This window comes from Gracilinanus agilis, chromosome 3, assembly GCF_016433145.1.
Source record: "Gracilinanus agilis isolate LMUSP501 chromosome 3, AgileGrace, whole genome shotgun sequence".
Classification (NCBI taxonomy): domain Eukaryota; kingdom Metazoa; phylum Chordata; class Mammalia; order Didelphimorphia; family Didelphidae; genus Gracilinanus; species Gracilinanus agilis.
In genome coordinates, this window is record NC_058132.1 from 67,578,806 (window position 1) to 67,592,904 (window position 14,099).

Here is a 14,099-nt window from a genome sequence, read left to right on the forward strand (position 1 = left end):
AGAGTTAGATATGGAAGAACCTTAAGAGATCACCAAGTCCAACCCTCTCATTATATAGATGTGAAGACTGAGGTCTAGGAAGATTATATATTGCCCAAGATTATAGATGAGTGGTTTAATAGCCAGAATTCAAGCTCATCTGACTCCAAAACGAGTATCTTTCTATTTCATGCTTCCACTGAAAGCCCTTTTTACCTCAGGATCCAAACAGTGTTACAGGCTTGGCAAGATGGATATTTATCAAATCACCATTCTCAATCATTAAAGGGCTGCTATGATCAACTCTGATTTGATTGGTGTTTTTCTTTTGTTGGATTTTGAGCTCTTTTCTGTTCACCACCTAAATATTTCTGATTTTTTAAAAAGTTGTTCTTCACCTTCATTCTTTACCTTCTTCATGCACTTAATTTCCAAGCAGGAACCAGGTCATAAGGTGTTACATTCTTACTGGGCTTCAGCTTGTTCATGCTTTTCCTTAGCTAGTAAACATGCCCCTTTTGCCCTCTGCTGAGACAAAAGCTCCAACTGTCACTTTTCAGTAGTGAAACTTGTATGCATGAGAAATACCCATATTTTATCCCAGCGTGCAGGAAATGCTCTGAGGAACAAGCTACCGGATCTTCTCTCTTGGTTCAGCCTTTTCTTTGGCTGATTGATCTTAAAGCAATTATTCATAGTCCATCCAGTCTTATGTAAGTAAGTTGGCAAATAGATTGAATAACAATTCGAATTTAGTAAGTAACCTTCAAATCCAGAATCAAAATTAGGTTTCTTTTACTAATTCTCTTCTACTTCCATGCTAATTTTCTTATAGTATTGATTTTGATGGAAAAAAAAATTTTAATACAAGCTCTAAAAAGGACTTCAGACAAATTTTGTTTTAAATGAATTCCATTTCTCTATGGAAAAAAAGAGTCTTTTTTTAAGGGAGCCAAATCAAAGGCAGTCTTGAAACCTGTGCCGTAAAATCAGGAGATAGTGTTAATGTCCACTTTTTCTTGAGTTCACAGTTATGCTCAAAAATAAATTCAGAGTATTTTTAGCAGCTGCTAAATATTTAGAATCTCTGAAATATTTCAAACACAAGATCTTTTAGGTTCTTTCCAGAGAAAAGTAAGAAAGGGAACATTGGAATTCTTGTCTTCAAGAAGTAGCTCCCAGATATTACTGAAAAGTGTTGCTTTTGGAGAACTGACTTTACTTTGAGGCCATTTTTTATATCCCTTCTTAGTTCCTATACCTAAGGGTCAGCCCCTCCCTCAAAGCTAGAAAATTTTCTTAACTTTCAATTCTGTTTAAACACCTGTTTTGTGCAAAGCATTATGTTTTTTGCTTGGGATACAATGATACAATTTTTTAAACCCTTACCTTCTGTCTTAGAGTCAATATTATATTGGTTTCAAGGCAGAAGAGTTGTAGGGGCTAGGCAGTGGGGGTTGCCCAGGGTCACATAGCTAGGAAGAATCTGAGGTAAGTTTTGAATCCAAGACCTCTTGGCTCTAGGCCTAGCTCTCAAGCCACTTAAACATCTAGCTGTCCCCATAATGATACGAATTTTAAAATTAGCTTCCTTTCTCCTTTCAAATAACTATTAGATCTTGTGCAATTTTCCCTTGAGAATATTCCTTCTAATATTTGTTCCCTGCCTAGAGTAATGCAGAATTCATATATGGAACAATGAACTTTTTCCTACTGCCCCTTAACTTGTTCAGGAGGCACAAAATCTTAGGTGGACTTTATTAGCTACACCCTCATTCATAGAAAGTTATTAGATTAAGCTCTTTCCCTTGAATTGCATCTAGAACTGATGGAAAAATTAGTGGAGAGCATTGGTAAAGAATTCTTCAATATCATATGAACTCAAGTAGACATGTTATTATATCCAGTATCTGTTATAAGTCTGAATCATTTTCAAGGATTATTAACAGGAATCTAGAATGAAGGTTAGCATGGAGAATTACTGTGGTGAACTTTATATCATATTAGAGAGAATGGAATTCAACTTATTTGCAAAATAAAAATAATTTTAAAGAATAAGTGACCAAAGGTGTACCTTGAATTACTGTAGCCACTTTTGGAGGTGTAGGGGAATGGTTAGAAATTCAGAGAGCCCAAAGATGCCAATCTTCCTGATAAAAACGAATAGCAGTCTTAGTTGTGGGATCTTGGTTCTTTGTTATAGAAGCCTTCAGCAATCTCCTTTCCTTTTATCATCTCCATCCCACCTGGGCTGAGCTTAAACCAGTTCAGTGTCACCTAATCCAGAATGAGGGTGAGTAAATTGAGAAACCATCCGCATTAATTGGATTAGGTGATAGAGAGCTGGATATATCTTCTCTCCAGTATCAGGGCATCATAAGAGAAAGGAGAGATGAAAAATCAATAAAGAAATGAACTCTTTATGGGTATTTGACAAATCATAGAAACTTAACATTGGAGGGGACCTTAGCAGTCATCCTAATTTAACTCTGCCAGATTAATGAATCCTCTTGACAACTTCTCTGATCACATCAAATTGTTCAAAGATGCCCTCAGACCATGATGCTTATCTGCTTCTAAGTGCCTTGTTTTTTTTTTTTTTAAGAAAAGAAAACAAGGCAGCATACTCAAGTGGTATATTTTCAGTTTTAGAACAACTATGGATTTGGCAACCTATCTCCTGGATGTGGTGTGTTTTCTGCCAAGGCCCATTGTTTCTAATGGGCTGTTCTTGGTCTGGTTTCATTCTCAAGTGCTTATTGTTTTGCTCCTTTGTTTCATCAACTATAGGATTTAGACAAGACCCAGGAAGAGATCAGGAAGCACCATGCCAGCATTAGTGAGCTCAAGAAGAGTTTCATGGAGTCTGTCCCAGAGCCTCGGCCTAGCGAATGGGACAAGCGCCTATCAACTCACTCCCCCTTCCGGACGCTAAACCTCAATGGGCAGATCCCCTCTGGAGAAGGAGTGAGTACTATGTGATAAGGTGTCTGGACACAGGGGAGAATGATATTTTGCCACATTCTCAAATGGAAAGAGGAGTGTAGATAAAATGTTCTTTGTCCTATGATGTTGTTACAGCGTTGAGGTATTTCTGGTGAACACTTCTGAGTTTTATAGGCCCCACAAATGGACTCTTAAGAAGCAGTGTCAGGCTTAGCAATTGACTGCATATTGAAAAATCTCTTTCTACCAGAATATTCTTAGCTTGGGCTTTTTTTTAGTGAATATAAGGCAGCAAAATGTTTAAATACAAAAAAGAAAAAAGGAGAGTAATTCATTAACAACAAACATCTGTCAAATATCTATTACATACAGGGCATTGTACCTTGTACATAATGCTGATGTTAACAGGTCCAGAATTGAAAAAGACTGGAGGAGGATATATTTTTAGCCATGTTTTACATTTCTGAATAATCTGGTGACTTTGGGGACTAATACCCACACTTTTCTTAATAAACTGAGGCCTTATGCTTCAGAGATTGCTGCACACCAGATCCAGATTGCTGCATTTCATTTTTTGAAAAATTCTATTAACAATTTAGAATATATCTTTGTCTAGAGTAATCTTTGTATTTTGTAGTATCTTTGTAGTTTCCTTAGATTTTTTGTACCACAAATGAAGGAGTTTAAAGAGACTCTGCAGGGACTGGCCTCAATTCTATTACTAATGCCATTGCCTAATTTAGAAATTCTACACCCAGTTCTCAATATGATGAGAGTCTTTTGAAGGTTACCTTGAGAAATGCAAGTCACTGACCCAGAGACTCATTTTAAAATCTTTATTCTCTACAAATTTATCATTTATGTAATGAGTCATAATGATGCAAAAGGAAAGATTGTAATTCAGTTAATCAAACATTTAACATTTTCAAAATGATGTCTTTTTCCCCCACAAAAAAGATAGCAGTAATCCTAATTAGGAGTGGTGATTTAGCTAAAGATTGATTTAAAAAATAATCAGACTATAGGAACAGTGATCTAAATGTAACTATCTAGAACTGAATACAATATTAGCCCACGCAAGCTCTTTCCAAACTAAAGCTATATGACAGAGCTTTATGGCAGAGTTAGACAAACAGTCCTCTAAAACAAGTTTTATTCACCAATTTCTATGAGCCCTTACAAATCTCGCATTCTCTATCTGTTTAACTATCTCCACAAAACAGGATGAAAGGCCTCTGTAGAAAGCTCCTAAGAATGTCAGGCTACTGCTGCTGACCACTGACATTCTTCTCTTTGTATCCAAACCAACCCTCCCCCCCCTACACACACACACACACACGTACACATATACATATTTCCCCTTTGACTCCTAGGAATCCTTGGCCACAGGCACTTCTTCCTCCCCTGCTTTACCCCCACTGCCTTTGCTGGAAAGATATCTGGCATTTCCATGTACTAGTCCAACTGTTGTTCAGGTCAGTTATATTACATCCACATAAAGTTTGAGGCAGACTAACATCCATAAGAGTTATAATTACCCCCTGCCCAAACAGTAGAGAGAGTCCCTAGTTATTAGCCCTCTTACATCTGTACCTTTCTTTCAGAAGTTTGTTAGTGGGTATTAGATAAATGTGTATCACTCCTCATTTCCAGAATTGTATCATACTTCAGTCCTTCCTGGTGGCTCAGAGGTAACTTGGGGAACAGAATTCCATTTGGGGGAGCATTAAGCTAAGTTGACAGACCTAGAGGGACCTTTGAGCATTCGGTGGTGTATACACTGACAGTGTAGGAGGAGTAAACAGAGAGCCTAGAACAGAATCCAGCACTAGGGGCAGGCAGTGCCCTAAGACCCAGCAAGGGACTATTCTCATTATTGTTACTATTTTATAAATGCAAGGAAACATAGCTCTGCATGGCCTATAGGGTTTCGTTTTGCAGTGTATGGAGCTCTTTGAGAAGGCTCAGAACCCCAGTGAGGAGTGACATGGTGGGGTTGGTTGGGGAGGGAGGTACAGACTAGAGTGGGTGCAGTGCCATTTTCAGACGTTGTCCTATATAAACAGGTGCCTTAATGCAGCTGTGGTTTCAAGCCTACAGTTTTTTTCAAAAAGCTGGAAATTATTTCCCATTTATTTTAATTCTTGGGATGATGGTTCCACTTTCTGAGGAATCTTCTTCCCCTCTTTTGGTGCATTGCAAGGCAACTGATTTTTCCATGCTTTGTGTATGCCCAGGTGAAGAAAGCCTCTGTCCTTCCTTCGGAGAAAAAGGTTGGTGGGCCTGAGGTAAAGCTGCTCTTAGAACTTGTGCTGCTAAAGTAGGATTTGCTCTTGTCATGGCACTAAAAAGATAATCCCCTGTCCCAAACAACGCAGCACCTGCTGAATAATATTTTTCTTTGGGCTCCACAAGCAGACTCACATCCTCCAGCCTCCTGGCCTAACTCCTGAACACCTGCTCAAAGAGCAGCTTTGACAGCTTTTGGTTTGCTTACATCCGTGCATGGCTAGTTGGAAAGCTGCATGAGGATGTTACTGTGTATTCGGAGAGAAGAAACCGAATTTAATTGTACCCTATTCTTTTTATGTTGTCTTTCTCTCCTTTTTGGTTTTCTTTTCTTTTAAAATTCACATTAATTTTGCATCCTTTCTTTCTTTTTCTTTTTTCTTCCCATTTTTGCTGATCAGTCCCCCAGCTACTTTCTCCCTGATACACATCACTTAGGGGTGTGCAAAGAACCAGTGTCAAACTTCCAAAGTGACCAGAGGAGGCTGGCTCAACTAAGAGAACTGAGAGCCAAATTTTTCCTCTCCTAGATAACACCTGGCTTCTCCCCAGATGGCAATGAACAGAGATGGAGAACATATTTCTCAGCTGGATAACCAGTTTCCATTGAAACATTTACATAATGTAGCACATAGCCCTTCACATTGTTAGTGTTTGATTTATAAAAAGTCATGCTTACAAAATCAGTTTCTAAAATGAAAAAAGACACATGAAAAGAGAAAAGTTACTATCAAAGAGCTTCCAATCTGAAAATTAGTTTTCCTCTTTGCGTGTGTTATGAATTGCAATGATTTGAATATTTTTTGTGTACTGCCCACAGATAAATTTGAGTGCATGAGACAAAGTTTTATATTTTTTTCATTTTGCAGAAACTTCAAAATTTATAAGATTAATATGTTTGCTTCTTGGAGCAAAAATAATTAATATAGTGAATGAAGTTACAGTTTTTTAGGCTTGACCTGTACATTCTTGGGTCCAAGACAACCTTTTTTATCCTATTGTTTATATTTAAGACACAAATAACTTGACGGTGAGAAAAATGCTTCTTGCTGGTTTTGCTTACTCTGTCTAAAAAGGAATCAGCACTGCTCATGTAACAGAAATGACTCAAACTCTTGGGTGGATTTCCTGAAAGGACTGCTTTGCCGCTCCCACAGAGCCCTCAAGAATGATCATTGAGTACTGCCTTCACGAGTGGTTTCATTAGGGTCAGTTCCTGGATTGGCGGAGAGATTCCAAAATATCTGCCCAAGTTAATACTTTGCACATCCCCAAGTACCATTTTTGAGCATTTTTCATCTGTCATTGTGTTCATCTTTCTCTGTCTTTCTTGATCTTCTACCACGAAAGCAGACACAGGAACGTGCTCTGTTAGTACAGGATGAAGACAAAATAAAAAGGCAAAAGACATCCACTGAGAGAGCCTTGCCCCAGCAAGAAAATGAAGAAACTCTTCCCAAGGTTTCCATTCCAATCCCTGAGGAACACAAGTCCCTCAAAAAGTGCCACCTCTACTCTAGTACTTTTCCATCTCCTCGTATTCCTTTCATGATGTCCTTTCTCGTGGTTCTTGCATTGGCTGTTTGGTGGTTGGTCTTTCTGTGACCTGAAAACAGGGTGCTCACCTGAAACCTCAAGACCACAACCTTGAACTCTTGTCCTTGGTTGGCTTCTGTCTACTGCATTTTCTCCTGTACTATGCTCTCCTAATCTCAGGAGCTCACTGTCACAGGGGCTTTCGCCACTGTTCTGTTTATAAACCGTGTTCCCCTTTGTACAGTATATATCTTGGGGTGCAAAGGAGTGGCAATGGATTGCCAGGTCAGTTTTTCTGCATCAAAGTTAAACAAGCCTTTGTAATCCATAAAAAAATCAGATAAAAAGCATATGGCAGGTTGGTACTTTTTCCAAGAGCTATAACTCTTAAGCCTGCATGTTTCTCCTGATTACTGTTGCTGTGTTGTCCCCCCTCTAAGATTTCATATGAAGCAAAGTAAGTACTCTAAAGAAACATTTGATGGGATTCTCCCTTGTTCCTCAACAGTTATTCATGTGACATGAACTTCATGGTTTAAGGAGGAAAAAAATCTGACTTTGTATTTATTCAAAAGCCTTAAGAATATACATAATGAGCAATGAAGTCTGATCCATAACCACTCCTTTTCTGGGGGGGAAATCAAACAAACCAGTACACAATAGCCTTTTTGTAAAATATAAAAATAAAAAGGCTTTTGACAGCTGTGGCCTTCTTTTGAATATTTCAGAGATGGTCAGGGACAGATTACTTCTGCTGCCTAGCATACTGAAGAGATCTGAGCTATCTCTTAATAAACAGGGTGTTAATGGTTTAAAAAAATAAAAAGAAACTGCCACTGCCCTTTAAATTGTAGCCAGGGCTCTTTTCCCCAGAGTCCTCTTCTTCTATCCTATATAAAACAGTATAGTACGGCTACTGTGAGACCCTGCGTAGTTAAATTCTGTTCGTAAGTGTTAATGAGGGTGTTTCACTTTTCTGAATGAATATACTTTTGAACTTCTCTTTATGATTTAAGAAATAACGATGTTACCAGAAGCAATACTTACCCATGACAATTAGCTTAAAAATCTATATTTATGAATTTTGTTTTCTTTATTTCAAATGTGTTCTTGAAAAGTTGTGCTTAAAACCACAATGTGTTTTTAATGATGGTAATATGAGGGAAGTATTATTGTGATGAGTTTTTGTCTTGTGCTTGCATGTTGATTTATGAGGCTTCTCTGAATGTAAATATGAGTGCCATCTATGTTCAGATCATAATTCTGGTGGTGCTTCACCAGTTATTTTGACTTTAGAACTAATTCAACTTTGCATGCTGCTTGCTTTTGAGGGACACCAGATGTACCTGTCTGGATGAATTGGTTCAAGTAGTTTCATACATTGATTTTCAAGTTTGAGTTCATATGTAAAGTCATACATAGAGATTTAAAGCTATTTTTTGTCTTTGGGACACTTGCTGCTTAAAACAAAAAAAGAAGTAAGTTGGAACCCAGAACCTTCTTCCTAATATTATAGTGTTATCTGTATTATACTGTTGTCTCTTGAGGTATATAGAAGTGATTCTAGAGTATTTCCTGAAAACTGCCACTTTTTCAATTTAGGCATTCCCACTAAACTTGTAGAGAAGAAAAAGCTTGACTAGTAGAAGCTGGTATCAGAGAATAGACCTGTGTATGTCATTGGATATGTCTATTTATTAGAGAGAGAGAGAGAGAGAGAGAGAGAGAGAGAGAGAGAGTGAGAGTGTGTGTGTGTGTGTGTGTGTGTATGTGTAAAGGGGAAGTAACAGAAAAAGCTGTTTGGCCCAAAATATCAAATAACACTTCCCTAATTGAGGGTGATTATTTTAACTCTTTCACTCGTGGTCTTCTCCATTATTTATGAAGGTGTACAAGACATGATCTTGGCTAAGTGGGACAAGAAATTATTTCACTGAAATAATTTTTTTTATTTTTTAAGGAAATAAGGGGGAAATATTTTAGAATTTTATTTTGTGACTGCCTGAGATCACATTTTCACCCTCTCTCTTTAAAACATTGCTTCTTATTGCCCAAGTTTGCATGAAGCATGTCTCACTTTATATTGGAAGTTACACCAAAAACCAAGTTTTTAAACTTGCAGTACCTTTCAAGCTTTCCAAAACTAAACAGACTGGTGATCACCACTTCTCATCAAAGGTGCCTCTTGGCCAGATGAGAGATTCCATTTCCTGATTATAGGCCGTGGTCTTCAGAGGAAAGTTTCACCAACAAGTAGATTCAGCTCAATAATCCTAAAAGATGGATTCTGTAGAGTTGTAAGGGGTTGAAACATTGGGCATATTGATTTTGTGTTTCCATTAGCTGTACTTAAAAGAGTATATATAGCTTTGTTTAGTCCATAGCTGAAAATAGTCTTTTTTTCTCTTATTTTCTAGAGAGGGAGACTCTAGTTATTGCTTCTGGACTCTACTTCGAAAAAACTTTTTAGGCTCAGTTTGAATGATTTAGTTTTAAGTATTGATATATGGTTTGGATGACAAATGGAAAGGCAGTGAGAGCTAGATTTTAAGCGTAGCAAAGAAATAGAGCATTTGGAGTTTGTCTTTGTTGCCTCATAACTCAACTGACTGTGGGAAGGTTATCCAACTTCTAGGTGTCCTGATTTCCATTTAATATTTGGAGACAAACCAGACTCATGATAACTAAGGTCCATTTATATTTAACCTGAAGTCAAAAAGCCACCTAAGGCATTGTTTTATTATTGATGTTTCTGTTGTCTTCTTGAGCTAAATAGAAGATAGAAGTTCAGAAGATCTCACCAAATTATGAGAATATTTTCAAACCTGTTTGAGTATGCTTTAAAAAAACACTACAGTTGCCAAAGAGTCTAAATTTGTAATGATCCTAAAGGAAATGAACACTTGCTAAGCATAAATAAGCTACATTAAATGCAAGAAGTCTTCTATAAAATGTCAAGGAAATAATATGATCCAAGCAGGAGATGGGCACACCATGTAGAAGGAGTGAGGAAATAACTGATACTATCCCAAGTGCTCCACTGGTCAAATTACTAAGGACTTATAAACACGTGCAAAGTGTTAGAAGATGTATAGAAAGGTTATTAATCTATTGGGTGGATATAGAGGATGTATGAGAACATATGACCAAGAATCACCATGACATCTCATTGGAACAGGTGCTCACATTGATAAATCTGGGATCTCAACTGAGGACTGAAATATTTGTGCATATAGCAATTGAGTGGCAACAGAATTTCTTTTCTAATATTGAAAGCTACCAAAATTAAGCATATTTCTTACTATATCATACTCTGAAACTTGACTTAAGAATTAATGACTTATTTATGTTCCTCAGTTCTTATTCATCACTCTTGCCATTTGACACCCCCACCAAAATATGAGAATTTATTAAGACACACTCATGATCTATCTCAAAAAAAATCCAAATTTCAGGGGACTCAAAAGAACAATGAAAGATGTATAGTGCAGATATACATGAGCAGTAACAATGACTTGCTTGCAGGATGTGATGTACATGTCATAGAGGACAAATCAGTGTTATAGCAAGAATGATGGCTGATAGACGCCCTTGCATGTTGCATTGGTATAAATAGAGACCAGCAGGTGCATTTTGGGAGTGGATTTTTTTATATAAAAGAATTTAGGTAAGTATCACCCAGAGACAGAGCATAGATCTATGGTTCCAAAGACATGGATAGGTTTTTAACTGCCCCGGTGAAGTACAGAAAAAGCTAAACTTAAATTTGTTAACTTTGCTTATTTCCGTTTCTTGTAAAAGACTTGGTGGGATAGGAAAGTAACAACATTGACTAAGATGAGAACTAATGATTGGCTGTGGGTCTCCAACTTTCCTAACTCACCTGAATGGTACCTCATCTTTTCTATAGATTGGTCTTTAGATATGTTTAATTCTTAGATATTTCAAAAGATCTCTTGATTTATTTGACATATGCACTATGTCTATGGCCATAACCTACCTTGTGTTGCTGTGGTCCAGAAATTCAGTGCCTACTGACTAGTGCTATAGGACTCACCAGCCTCTAGTGATGAGCCCCACCCTCCTTAGCTAAACTGGTTTTCAAACAATAGAAACAGTTACTTGGCCTATGCTTGAAACCTTTCCAGCATAGTAAGACTTTATGGAGCTTGAATTCTGTGGGCATAGCCCTTAAGAACCCCAGGCCATTTCCGTGCCCTAAGGAGACATAATTACTTCAGCACTCTAAGGGTCTGTGATTTCATCCATGTGGGTGCTCTCACCATCAATGCCTTTTTTGACCAAGTCTCATGAGTTGCTATGGGTGAAAGAAGTCAAAACCTAGAAGCTAACATTGTAGTGATAAACCTTTCCAAACTTGACTAAGCTGCTAGTTGGGCAATAGGCAGAGAGCTGCCCTATTTATAATTTAAAACCTTTCTAGTTTGGTGTAAGACCTGCCAGAGCTAGACAGAAAATAGATTCTCTAGCTCTATGGGCAAAGGATGAGAGAACCCAGGGTGGCCTTGTAGGGGAACTTTAGTTGGAAGGGATTGATTCCCTTTCCAAGTGCACTTGGTGAACTTTAGCTAATATTTAAATTACACTTTAAAATTTGCAAAGTGTTTTTAAAAAGGTTAAAATTCCTTTGATCCTCACAACTACACTGTGAGGTAGGTGCTATTATTATCTTTATTTTAGAAATGAGGAAACTGAGACTGACAGATTAAGTTAATTAATGTGATCAGAATCACAGAGCTAATAAGTTCTTGAGGCAGAATTTGAATTCATGTCTTCCTTAACACCAAGTCTAAAATTTCTGTACACTATGTTATCTACCTGCCCAGAGACCAATGGTCACCGAATAAGAAAAAAGGACAGGGGAAAAAAACCAGAAGGAATTGTGCCTCTGTATTTGGGTTTTTGTTTGCCCGGAGTATTAGTCAGAATAAGTAGTATAATAGAAATTTGTCAATTTGTCTTCCTAATATATATGTGTATATGTATATGCTAAAATCCCAGACTTCTGTGTGATCTTGTGAAGAACTGACCATCATGTATTACTTTGTTTTGGTTTCATATAGAAATCTTTTCCTCCTATCATACTCATGGCTACTCTTAACTTTGGTGCTTAAAACTGGGAACATTTTGCAGTCTCCTCAGCACACAATTGACAATTGATAAATCATTGAAGTTTTTGTTGTGGTGAACATGGGACTTGTTCCCTTCATCCTACAATAGAAAACAAGGAGGGACACTAACACATAAAAGAGAGAACTTTAATATACATATTAAAAGAAGCACTTTCTTCACAATGGGATAGAATTACTCCACCATTGAGTTCTGGCTAAAAATATATATAATTAGCTTTGGGAATAGCTTAGGTAAATTTATTGATGCTATCCAGAATCTAGTATTAAAGAAAACTGATGCCTTCAGAGTTTCATAGGCTTTAGAGCTGGAATGAGCCTTATAAAGCATGTAATCTTCTCTTTGCTCCCTTATTTTATAGAAAAGTATGAGTAGCTGCTGGAAGAAATGTGGAAAGAAAAAAGGAATGCGTACGGCTGCTAAAAATGAATTTTCTTCATCTTTATTGAGCACTTATTCTATTAAGGAATGGATGATGTGTTGTTGGAGACATAAAGCTTTATTATATATAGCTCTTGACCTTAAGTAGCTTACAATTTTTAGTGTGCAGTCCTAGCTACTTTCTTCTCCACATGCTAACCTTTTTCCCCCTCGTCTCTTTCAGTTTTCATTTTCTATCTCATCCTTTCTAACTTAGCCTTCTGATTCTTCCCACCTTGCACATCTAGCCATATTTCTTTATCCAGGAATCTAAGCTTCTACTTATTGACTCATTGACTCATTAAGCTCATTTTGACATAATAGACTCAGCTGCTTCACAATATTGGGCAACCACTTGGGATTTCAATTAAGTCAGAAAATATTTTAGAGCAACTCAGGTGTATGAAGCAACTCTAGACATGAGAGTTTTAAAAATTCCTTGTATCATGGGCTATTTGTTAGTAAGAAAGAGGCTTTTTCTCTACCCTATTTGGAGATATGTCCTCTGGCTTTTACAATGAGCTTACTCTATCCTCCCAACTTTCCTTTTAGTTACTTGGGGCCCAAGTTTTATTTCTAATGTGACGTTTGTCAGAATAATATACACCTGCATCGAGGGCATCCTTATCCTTGACAGTGATATTAGAAGGTAACAGGTAGGCTTTTGAAAGTTATATTGCATAACAGACCTCATCTTTACCATAACAATTGCCAAACAGATGCAGAGAATAAGATCTAACTATGCTTATTATTTGTTGACTATAAAAAAGCATTTGCTTTGGTAGACAAAAAATGCTCTCTGAAAGGCTTTCTTTCAACAAGGTGCCTTTCATACATGTTAGAATTATGCAGAATTCTTTGAAAGAAAGAATAGAACTTTGTTGAGCCTTCTGATCATTAATATCAATCAAATTATAATACAGGGAGCTGGATACTCACCAGATGCAGTCACCATTGTCATGGGGAAGATCAGTCACAATCCAAATTGAAGGATTCCCCGTAAATGGTGAAGTACTCCAGATTCTTCTCTTTGTGGATAGCATTATGTTGATTGTATCAAGCCCTCAAATATTGCAAAACTTCATAAACGAAATTCATAATCAAACCGGGAAAACAAAATATATGAAGAATGCCTGTTATCCAGATTATAACATGCAATTGAATATATAATTTAAATAGCTTCTCTATCTCAATATGCGTGAATGTGTATATATTGATAGATATATCAAGCACACCCAAATATGTGTGTATATATATATATAACATATATATTTGCATATATAGATATATATACACACAGACATGTATAGAAATTCTTAGCCTTCAAATGAAGAATGAATCATGACCAGAATTGAAAAGGAAAGGAGCAGACACGATTGCTTTTGGGAAATTATTTTAGGGGGCTAGGTGGCTCAGTGGATTGAGAGCCAGGCCCAGAAACAGGAGGTCCTGGGTTCAAAGGTGGCCTCAGACACTTTCTAGCTGTGTGACCCTGGGCAAGCCACCTAACCTCTATTGCCTAGTCCTTACTGCTCCTCTGCCTTAGAACCAATAGACAGTATTGATTCTAAGATGGAAGGTAAGGGTTCCCCCCCCAAAAAAAAGCTTTTTTCAATCCATTATTCTTTTGGTAATGATTTAATTATGGAACTCCATAGTCTCTGAAGAATGAAAGTTGAGCTTTACTCAGAAGGTAATAGATAGGTGTATATGTACATAAGCAGACTGTATCATGTTGCAAAAAAGTCATTATATTTTAAAAGTGGCATAAGAGATGT

General features: G+C 37.2%; 1 protein-coding gene across 6 annotated transcripts in view; it reads left to right on the forward strand.

Moving 5' to 3' along the window:
• EPB41 (erythrocyte membrane protein band 4.1) overlaps positions 1-14,099 on the forward strand; it is a 126,568-nt gene that overhangs the window by 82,483 nt on the left and 29,986 nt on the right. For 2 of the 6 annotated variants that reach the window (XM_044667953.1, XM_044667955.1), the window contains 3 exons: positions 2,770-2,946; positions 5,163-5,213; positions 5,616-5,744. In XM_044667953.1, the coding sequence (XP_044523888.1) occupies positions 2,770-2,946; positions 5,163-5,213; positions 5,616-5,744 (357 nt within the window). Of the gene's footprint in view, positions 1-2,769; positions 2,962-5,162; positions 5,214-5,615; positions 5,745-6,567; positions 6,820-14,099 lie in introns of those variants that run through there. The other 4 variants (XM_044667952.1, XM_044667954.1, XM_044667951.1 and 1 more) reach the window with 4 other exon arrangements.